Raw genomic sequence first — 10928 nt, 5'->3', positions numbered from 1 at the left:
AGTAGACTCCAGCGTGTTCAGAACGCAGCCGCCAGACTTCTCACCCGCACTAAATCATGGCACCATATCACCCCGGTCCTCAAATAACTACACTGGCTTCCCGTTACTCACCGCATCAACTACAAACTCCTGGTCCTTACCTATAAAGCCCTCCACCATCTGGCCCCCCCGTACCTCACTGACCTTCTCATCCCCTACCATCCTCCCCGGACCCTCAGATCCACCTCGGCCGGCCTGCTTTCCACCCCCATTGGCAATCTCCGGAGCTTTGGAGACAGAGCCTTCTCTGTGGCCGCCCCAAAGCTCTGGAACTCCCTCCCCCAAGACCTCCGTGAGTCCGAGTCCCTCACTCTGTTCCAGTCCCCGCCTCAAAACCCATCTTTTCACCTCTCTCTATCCGTAAAACACCCCCCCACTCATTTTCGACCTCCTCCTGACTGCCACTGTGTTTTGTTTTGTTGTTTTTCTTAGTCTGCTGTCTACCTGCCCCAGTCTATCTACCCCCCCCCCCCCCCCCCCTCATATTGTAAAGCGTCTTTGGGTATTATAAAAGCGCTATATAAATCCAATATATTATTATTATTATTATTATTATTAATTCAAATGAAAAACCAATAAAAAACATCGTTTTATTTCGTAATCGTTGTAATTGCGATTAAAATATGATTAATTGAGCAGCCCTAATTTGAACTGAACTTCCTACCCTGGTTATTTAAATAGCATTAACTTATGCAAGCCAAACGTACTTGATTCTTAAGTTGAGCTGCAGCTGGAGAAGTGATGAGTTCTACTAACATGCCATCAGACACAAGATGGTGACGCGCTGACGAACTGAACCTCCAGCTTGCAAACAGAAATCGGGTCAATAAATGTTTTGAGTGGATATTAACCCACGCCCTGTTTGTCCCTCAGATGCTGCAGAAGTCGTGCTGCGGTCCTGAGGAGAGCACCTGGTCAGCAGGTGAGCTCATCAATAATGCAGGACTTCTAAATGAATGTTCTAGACGAGCGAAGGCGACTCTCGCAGCCGGAGAAGTGATGAGTTCTACAAACATGCCGTTTACCCATCAGACACCACGATGGTGACGCTGTGACGAACTGAACCTCCAGCGCAGAGAAATAATTCACGTCTTTAGACCGAATGTTTTGTTGATCTCTTGTTTCTCCTTCAGGTGTGGAGCTTCTGTCGATCCTCCGTCTGCTGGCCAGGAGGTGAGGTCACTGATAATCTGGAGCCTCTCCAGTAGGTTTTAATTCGATGTAAACTTGGCTTGCTGTTTTAAGGAGAGCGTTTCCAACCCTGGTTATTTAAATGGCATTAACTTGTGCAAGCCACGCGTACTTGATTCTTAGAGGTCCCGGCCATCTCCACTGGTCATAGTTCCAGTGCTGAGGTCGATAGAATAGATCTATATCGTGCAATGTTTCAAACCCATTGGTCTCTCACAGCGCCTCTGTGAACTACGTGTATTCACTGCATCTCACTCTTTGCCTCAGCGGCTCGTTGGAGCTCCAGCCCCCCCCCCCCCCGTGAGCACAGTGTGCTCTGATTGGTCGGGACGTTGTGAATCGCGCTGAGCTCCGTGGAGGTGTGGTTTCCTTGTTTAGCGAGACACAGCCAAACTCATCCTGAGCACACGACGTCTCAGCCGAAGTGAAAACAATAAGTGTGGCTTGATATTAGTGTTGCACGGTGTACCGATACTTGAAAGGTACCGCGATACCCTGCCGTTAAAAACGGTACGATTCCTCCGTTTCATTAGTATCGGTACTTTAAGAATGACGGGGAAAAGTACTCCGTGAAAAAGCGCCGTTTTAATAAGAGCCGTGTGTTCAGCGCTCTGCTTCCACTCCCTGCAGCCGTGCCTGCAGTCCCTCCCTCTCAAGCACGCTCTAAGCCCCTCCCCTCTCTCGTGCACGCGCTAGCTGCCAGAGCATGTGAGAAAACGAGAAGCATGGCTGCAAGTGGGAGTGCAACTGCCGCTGCGCCTCGGCTTGTTGACAGAAAAGACGCCAGAAGTCTGTGAACGGGCCGTTCAGGTGTTCAGAGCTCCCTGTCGGAGCGGCAGAGCGTGATGTGCACTGAAAAGTGTTTCTGTCGCAATATTATCGTTGAGCTAGCATCACTTTCTGCTAACGTTAGCTTTAGCCTTCGTTTTCTATTAGTTTTTTTCATAGGCTATAAACGGAAGTGTATATTTAAGACTGTTTCCCTTTTTTTTAAGAAAAAGAATCGGAATCGCAATTCTTGACTTGGTATCGGTATCGAAACCAAAATGTTGGTATCGTGACAGGTTGATAAACGCAGAGAGAATTTCGCCGCGATCCCAACTGTCTGCTATCAGCCTGCAGCCAGGGAGATCAGCAGAGCTGCCTGCACTGAGAGAGAGAGGAAGTCTGTGGATTGGGCGAGTCAGCCTGGTCATAGCTCTGGGCGTGGCTACTGGGTATCCCTGGTAGCCACGCCCAGGAAGTAAACTGAGAAATCTCCAATGAGGCGTTTTGGGGAGGTATTCTCTGTGTTGGAGTTGTACTCGCTACAGGGTGGACTCGGAGGGTTAGACTCTGCACACCGCCGTTTACATGCAGAACACAAGGGGACGGGGAATAACCGGAGAAGCATGACACGGGCCCTTAAGTTGAGCTGGAGCTGGAGAAGTGATGAGTTCTACTAACATGCCATCAGACACAAGATGGTGACGCGCTGACGAACTGAACCTCCAGCTTGCAAACAGAAATCGGGTCAATAAATGTTTTGAGTGGATATTAACCCACGCCCTGTTTGTCCCTCAGATGCTGCAGAAGTCGTGCTGCGGTCCTGAGGAGAGCACCTGGTCAGCAGGTGAGCTCATCAATAATGCAGGACTTCTAAATTAATGTTCTAGACGAGCGAAGGCGACTCTCGCAGCCGGAGAAGTGATGAGTTCTACAAACATGCCGTTTACCCATCAGACACCACGATGGTGACGCTGTGACGAACTGAACCTCCAGCGCAGAGAAATAATTCACGTCTTTAGACCGAATGTTTTGTTGATCTCTTGTTTCTCCTTCAGGTGTGGAGCTTCTGTCGATCCTCCGTCTGCTGGCCAGGAGGTGAGGTCACTGATAATCTGGAGCCTCTCCAGTAGGTTTTAATTCGATGTAAACTTGGCTTGCTGTTTTAAGGAGAGCGTTTCCAACCCTGGTTATTTAAATGGCATTAACTTATGCAAGCCACGCGTACTTGATTCTTAGAGGTCCCGGCCATCTCCACTGGTCATAGTTCCAGTGCTGAGGTCGATAGAATAGATCTATATCGTGCAATGTTTCAAACCCATTGGTCTCTCACAGCGCCTCTGTGAACTACGTGTATTCACTGCATCTCACTCTTTGCCTCAGCGGCTCGTTGGAGCTCCAGCCCCCCCCCCCCCGTGAGCACAGTGTGCTCTGATTGGTCGGGACGTTGTGAATCGCGCTGAGCTCCGTGGAGGTGTGGTTTCCTTGTTTAGCGAGACACAGCCAAACTCATCCTGAGCACACGACGTCTCAGCCGAAGTGAAAACAATAAGTGTGGCTTGATATTAGTGTTGCACGGTGTACCGATACTTGAAAGGTACCGCGATACCCTGCCGTTAAAAACGGTACGATTCCTCCGTTTCATTAGTATCGGTACTTTAAGAATGACGGGGAAAAGTACTCCGTGAAAAAGCGCCGTTTTAATAAGAGCCGTGTGTTCAGCGCTCTGCTTCCACTCCCTGCAGCCGTGCCTGCAGTCCCTCCCTCTCAAGCACGCTCTAAGCCCCTCCCCTCTCTCGTGCACGCGCTAGCTGCCAGAGCATGTGAGAAAACGAGAAGCATGGCTGCAAGTGGGAGTGCAACTGCCGCTGCGCCTCGGCTTGTTGACAGAAAAGACGCCAGAAGTCTGTGAACGGGCCGTTCAGGTGTTCAGAGCTCCCTGTCGGAGCGGCAGAGCGTGATGTGCACTGAAAAGTGTTTCTGTCGCAATATTATCGTTGAGCTAGCTAGCTAGCAAACTAGCATCACTTTCTGCTAACGTTAGCTTTAGCCTTCGTTTTCTATTAGTTTTTTTCATAGGCTAAACGGAGGTGTATATTTAAGACTGTTTCCCTTTTTTTTAAGAAAAAGAATCGGAATCGCAATTCTTGACTCGGTATCGGTACCAAAATGTTGGTATCGTGACAGGTTGATAAACGCAGAGAGAATTTCGCCGCGATCCCAACTGTCTGCTATCAGCCTGCAGCCAGGGAGATCAGCAGAGCTGCCTGCACTGAGAGAGAGAGAGGAAGTCTGTGGATTGGGCGAGTCAGCCTGGTCATAGCTCTGGGCGTGGCTACTGGGTATCCCTGGTAGCCACGCCCAGGAAGTAAACTGAGAAATCTCCAATGAGGCGTTTTGGGGAGGTATTCTCTGTGTTGGAGTTGTACTCGCTACAGGGTGGACTCGGAGGGTTAGACTCTGCACACCGCCGTTTACATGCAGAACACAAGGGGACGGGGAATAACCGGAGAAGCATGACACGGGCCCTTAAGTTGAGCTGCAGCTGGAGAAGTGATGAGTTCTACTAACATGCCATCAGACACAAGATGGTGACGCGCTGACGAACTGAACCTCCAGCTTGCAAACAGAAATCGGGTCAATAAATGTTTTGAGTGGATATTAACCCACGCCCTGTTTGTCCCTCAGATGCTGCAGAAGTCGTGCTGCGGTCCTGAGGAGAGCACCTGGTCAGCAGGTGAGCTCATCAATAATGCAGGACTTCTAAATGAATGTTCTAGACGAGCGAAGGCGACTCTCGCAGCCGGAGAAGTGATGAGTTCTACAAACATGCCGTTTACCCATCAGACACCACGATGGTGACGCTGTGACGAACTGAACCTCCAGCGCAGAGAAATAATTCACAACTTATCGATCAACGTGTGGATCTCAATCAAGTCCTGTTTCTCCTTCAGATGCTGATGACCGCGCCGGGTGACCCACTTTAGTCGTGTGCATCATCCCCAGAGGGCAGCATCTCCTGAGAGATCCAAGTCCTCTCCGAAGCCATTGGGCTCAACAGTTCATTTGTGTTTCTGTTAATAAAGATTGTCTTTGTCCCTTCGTAGAGATGTCCAACGTGTGTGTTCCTTTTTGGGGTGCCACTTTTCATGTAGCGGTTCGGCTAGAGTTACTGGTCTGACGGCGTATAGTTAAGATCCAGTGAAACCCTACGAAGGGTACGTGTAACGGAGCGTCCACACTGCAGCTTGGAGCTGGGGATTTTATTCAAGCAACGCGACCAACAACCAATCACATGAATCTCCCGCCCCCGACATACAAAGCAAAACCCCCGGGGGTTTTATGGGAGCTATATTTATTTATTTATTTTTATTTTTAGAGACATCCGGCACATGCGCCTCTATTTTCAATAGTAAATGAATACCGTTGAACAAAAACACATATCTTTAAATGCAGACACATACTAGTCAGCGTACATATTAAAGTTCATTATGACCTCCCGACCTGTGCTCTGACCCTCTGGATTGGAGGGGTTACTCCTCGGTGATGTAGGATCCAGCTCCAGGTGCGTAGGTGTAAATAAATCTCAGGATGTTCTGCTGCAGATCCTCCAGGATGTCGTCTCTCCGCTGCAAACCGTCCACGCCTTTCAGGTCGCAGGGAAACACAGACTCTGGGGGGATAATGAGTGCTGAGGCTCCTGGAGGAAAGATACATACTTTATTTAGGCCCTCCGGTGCTTCAGAATAATCGCAGGGTCAGGAGAAACATGTGGAAAGCTGTTTTTACTGTATTTATGCATGAGTGGGTTAAAATGTCAGATATAAGACACCATGGTATTTATCAATACATTAAGGGGGCTCAAACTCATCGCGGGGCAACATCCTCCGCGTGGCTGCACTCAAAGGTCTGGTTGTAACTTTAAGACTATTTAAATAAATATGACATGATTGCCTCTGCATTGGATTATTATGGGATGGGTAATCACTTAATGTCTGAAAGCAGAAGGGCAAATAAATCTCTTCAGTGTGCATGTCACAAAATGAGATGCATTGTGGGACATGTAGTTTATGGGCAATGTGCTTCTGTAAAGCGGAATATAATATACTCGTATTCTTTTCGGGCCACATCAAATGAAATAGTTTGAAACCCCCGGTTCTCAATAATAATTGTTGCGTGGTCACGGAAAGAAACAGCTGTATTTACAGCATCTTTATGCATAAATGTATAATGTTGGATGTGTCCGTGAACTAGGGTAATTCTGAATTCATATAGTGTTACGAAGGCGATAAGGAGTGCACACTTATACAAACGTGTGTAATGTGCCTTTTCCTAAATGGTAGGAAACAATTTCCACCGTTTAAAATGTTTATGATAACATGAAAGATGACTGATATGCAGGCAAGACTGAAGCAGAAAACTAATTTTAAGCCTCTAAATAAGTGATTATTATAAGTGAAATTCACTATTTTACAGAAAAACGATATACAAGTATGAGCAAATGTAAACATTTCAAACATGTCGTGAAGAGACGCTTTCATATATCTAAACGCGCCCCATATTGTGCTATTGTACACCTTGTCTGTGCATGGGTGCGTACATGTTAGAAAGTACCGTGTTTGAGAGTGACCGAGTTCTCACAGAGCAGCACGGCGATCACCGCGTCTTCTTCCTCAACCCGAGGTCTGAGGCTCAGCTTGCAGTGCGCTTCAGACAGAGAGATCCTGCAAACAAACAAGTATTTATCAGAGCTTTTATAATTAAGTCATGTGAAAGTGTGTAAAGTCGGGGATAGTTGAAGGAATTAAATCAGGAGCAGATCATGTAAATGTTTAGAGATTTAAAGCTTAATGTGACATTTTGAGTTTCACTCCGTCACCACAGAGGAACAGATCTGTCATTAAAGAGCTTCATCTGGTGGATAGAGGTGGTATTACACTGGACTGTGACTTCACACTCTATGGGGCAGAACGTGAGAATATTACAAGTTCATTTGCAGAGTTGGGAAGTAGTGGAGTACAAATACTTCGTTTATGTACTTCAGTACATTTTTCTGGTATCAGTACTACTTATTTTCCTGACCACTTTTTACTTTGACTTCTCACATGTTGGATGTAAGTACTTCCACTTGAGTACAGGATGTGTGTACTTGTACTTGAGTAAAGGATGTGTGTACTTGTACTTGAGTAAAGGATGTGTGTACTTGTACTTGGGTAAAGGATGTGTGTACTTCCACTTGAGTAAAGGATGTGTGTACTTGTACTTGAGTAAAGGATGTGTGTACTTGTACTTGAGTACAGGATGTGTGTACTTCCACTTGAGGAAAGGATGTGTGTACTTCCACTTGAGTAAAGGATGTGTGTACTTGTACTTGAGTAAAGGATGTGTGTACTTGTACTTGAGTACAGGATGTGTGTACTTCCACTTGAGTAAAGGATGTGTGTACTTGTACTTGAGTAAAGGATGTGTGTACTTGTACTTGAGTACAGGATGTGTGTACTTCCACTTGAGTAAAGGATGTGTGTACTTGTACTTGAGTAAAGGATGTGTGTACTTGTACTTGAGTAAAGGATGTGTGTACTTGTACTTGAGTACAGGATGTGTGTACTTCCACTTGAGTAAAGGATGTGTGTACTTGTACTTGAGTAAAGGATGTGTGTACTTCTACTTGAGTACAGGATGTGTGTACTTCCACTTGAGTACAGGATGTGTGTACTTCCACTTGAGGAAAGGATGTGTGTACTTCCACTTGAGTACAGGATGTGTGTACTTCCATTTGAGTACAGGATGTGTGTACTTGTACTTGAGTACAGGATGTGTACTTCTCTCTGTTCTGGAGCTCTTACAGTAGCTTGATGGAGGCCACAGAGATCTTGACGCCCTGACTCTGAGTACGCACTCTCCTGCTGGCCATGTAGTATCCATGGAGCATCTTCTCCGCTCCAGGACTCATCTCCACCCTCAGAGCCTGAGCGTGGTTCAGCAGCTGCAGGCAGAACATCAAGAGTATTGCAGAGTGTAATGTTGCCCTTGAGTCAGGGGCATTGTGGCTTCTTAAAACGTACAGTTTAAATAGTACTGGCTGTATAAATGCAAAGATCTTGACGTGGGATAACTTTCTAACGTTGGAAGTGGAACCGACAGCGCCCCACAGCACGGGCACAATGTGGAAGAGACCGGCTTTAAAAGGGTCCAAATTCAACATGTGTGTGATGCATGTTGACCTCCTGGTAGTCCTGAGTCGTGAAGTCCCAGCAGGAGGGGTACAGGGGTTTCCCAGAATGCACTGCTTGCTGCAGGGTGTGCAAAGGCTGTTCCCCCCCGACATCTCGACACTGCAGAATCAGACCGAAAGCGTCCGCCAGCTGAGAGGACACCGGACCCAGATCCTGCCGAAGAGAGAGGAGAGCGGCTCAGAAACACGCAGCGAGACTCAGGAAGTACCCCCCCCCCCCCCCCCCCGGAACAACAGCTCTGATGATCCTCGGGGGATCTGCCGTGCTGTCATGTGTCACGTTCCTGTTTCCTCTTGACTCCATCGTTCAGCAGCTTCAACAGCAAGCAGCCAACGTGTTCTCCACTCTCCTGAGACTCAATACATCGTTCTCTTACATTGAACTGTTCTAAAGGAATGTACTCGAGAGAACATTGAGTGTAGAAATGTGTGTGCAACATAAAGGGCTCGGCGGCTCCTGAGGAATCCAAACATGAGCGACTCTTGAGTCCTGCGTATCGGAGCACGGGTCCTGCAGGTCAGGGAGGGAGCGAGCCGATTGGCTCACTGGAACCAAACAAGCTACAGCTTCACTGAAAAAACACTTTATTTTCCAAACTGGTGTTAAATTATCTAAACACGAGTGACCTTTGAACCCACCACAGTTCCCAGCACAGCGTCGGCCCTCAGGCTCCGTTTGGAGGCGTCTGATTGGTCGGCGAGAGCCCAGAAGCTGCAGAGAACCGGGAAGGAGATCTGCTGATCGGCGTCTTCTCCGTACTTCTTCCCCGGGACGAACAGCGACACGGAGCCGCTCTCCAGAGCTGAGGAGAAACACCTCCATCAGGCTCTGAAGGACTCCACAGAGGACTCCACTAGAGGACTCCACTAGAGGACTCCACAGAGGACTCCACTAAAGGATTCCACAGAGGACTCCACAAGAGGACTCCACTAGAGGACTCCACAGAGGAGAAACACCTCCATCAGGCTCTGAAGGACTCCACTAGAGGACTCCACTAGAGGACTCCACTAGAGGACTCCACTAGAGGACTCCACAGAGGACTCCACTAGAGGACTCCACTAGAGGACTCCACAGAGAGGAGAAACACACAGCGCATGTATGATAGATGTGTAATGTGTGTAATGTGTGTAATGTGTGTAATGTGTGTATTGTGTGTATTTGTGAAGCGCTTTGAGCATCTGGAAAAGCGCTATAATAAATGTAAGGAATTATTATTATTAACACAATACACCCGATAACAGAGAACACAGATATAATACGTAGTGCCAGAAGAGTCTATACGATGTATGAGATACATGATGTGTGTGATGTGTGTAATGTGTGTAATTACACACATTACACACATCACACACATTACACTACACACATCACACACATTACACTACACACACCACACACATTACACATGTGTGTGATGTGTGTGTGTGTAATGTGTGTGTGTGTGATGTGTGTGATGTGTGTGTGTGTGTGTGATGTGTGTAATGTGTGTGATGTGTGTAATGTGTGAGTCGCTAACAGAGGAATGTAATAATAATGATGCGTGTGATTTATAGAGCGCTCTTCCTGGAGCTCAAAGCGCTTCACAAACAAGCGAAGAACACACAGATGGATCGCTATGTGTTCCAGTTACTCTGACTGCACGGTTTCTATTCTATCTGTTTTAATTGTATGACTCAGGATTGCATCTGTTCCACTGAGATGTGCCGCTGGAGCTGCCGTACCAATGGCAGTGCAGGCGCTCAACGGTCTGTGGCCTGTGGGTGGATCTCTGAGCCTCTACCTGACTGGATGGCGTCCAGCTTGTCCTTCTTGTATCCTCCCAGGTCCCCCAGCATGCAGACTCCCCCCGTGGCGAGCAGAGAGGAGCCGGCGTGGATGTTAGCGGAGCCGGAGCCGAGTCCGTCTCGAGAGAGAGAAGCAAACATCTCTCCTGCCGCCTGATGTCTGACTCCACGACTCGCCAGCTGCAGGCTGTACGTCATCAGCCTGACGAGGAGGGTTCAAGCTCTGCTGTCAGACTCACACTGTTTATATTCAGTCTAATATTTAATCATCCATTCCGTGCACAACTAATATATAATGTCCTGCTTTATATTTTGTTATCACATGTACGTTTCCCACGTTTACATTTTTAACGCTATTTTATTTCTATTTTCCACGTTTACATTTTGGATAGTTTATTTCTAGTCTTTTCGTTTCTCCAATGTGCAACGCCTTGCGCTTTGATGCTGCTGCGACTCAAACATCTCCCACATCAGAAAGTGCTTCATATTTTATCTTTTATTTCACAGGTCTCAGAAATATAAACCATGAAGTGTGAAGACCCCTCTAGCCTCCTCTCTTCCAGCTGCTACTACAGAGAGGATTCTGGGTCGAGAGCTTCATCAAATAAAGTCAATGAATCATAGCGGCAGATAGTCAGCTGAATGCTGCCGTGAGTAACGCATGTTCCGTGGTGTTTCAGGATGTGCCGTGTACCTGTCCAGAACGAGAGAGTCGGTGGTGACGGCGAGGAGATCCAGGTTGTGGAACGTCTCTCTTTCATCCACTCTGTTCTGCACCAAGCTGAGCAGTAAGGCCAGCTTCAAGGTGTTGTAGAGACCCGGAGGAGCCACGCTCAGCGCAAAGCAGTGAGACAGCACGGCACAAAACCTCCAGCGAGAAGAAGAGGTGACGTTCAGAAGCTGCTGGAAACTC

The 10928-nt window shown here is 47.6% G+C and overlaps 1 protein-coding gene and 1 long non-coding RNA gene across 3 annotated transcripts; one reads left to right on the top strand and one right to left on the bottom strand.

The window, feature by feature from the left end:
• Positions 1–677: 677 nt before the first annotated feature.
• Positions 678–5101, top strand: LOC139433615 (uncharacterized). 2 transcript variants are annotated; one of them, XR_011643028.1, is made up of 4 exons: positions 678–2842; positions 3054–3093; positions 4684–4732; positions 4950–5101. It is a non-coding gene; the product is annotated as an uncharacterized lncRNA (long non-coding RNA). The 2 variants fall into 2 exon arrangements; XR_011643027.1 differs by lacking the exon at positions 678–2842 and having other exon boundaries at positions 2865–3093.
• A 285-nt stretch (positions 5102–5386) lies between these two features.
• LOC117444074 (minichromosome maintenance domain-containing protein 2-like) lies at positions 5387–10924 on the bottom strand (the record flags this gene model as incomplete). The annotated part of the gene is made up of 7 exons (XM_034079789.2): positions 5387–5695; positions 6610–6719; positions 7842–7981; positions 8220–8384; positions 8870–9033; positions 10012–10217; positions 10710–10924. Coding segments are annotated over 7 exons (1167 nt in total), but the record flags the coding sequence as incomplete, so codon positions are not given.
• Between the last annotated feature and the right edge of the window lie 4 nt (positions 10925–10928).

The sequence above is a fragment of the Pseudochaenichthys georgianus genome, unplaced genomic scaffold (genome assembly GCF_902827115.2).
Source record: "Pseudochaenichthys georgianus unplaced genomic scaffold, fPseGeo1.2 scaffold_723_arrow_ctg1, whole genome shotgun sequence".
NCBI lineage: Eukaryota > Metazoa > Chordata > Actinopteri > Perciformes > Channichthyidae > Pseudochaenichthys > Pseudochaenichthys georgianus.
Note: the sequence above shows the minus strand (reverse complement) of the source record. Positions and strands in the feature narration are given on the sequence as shown.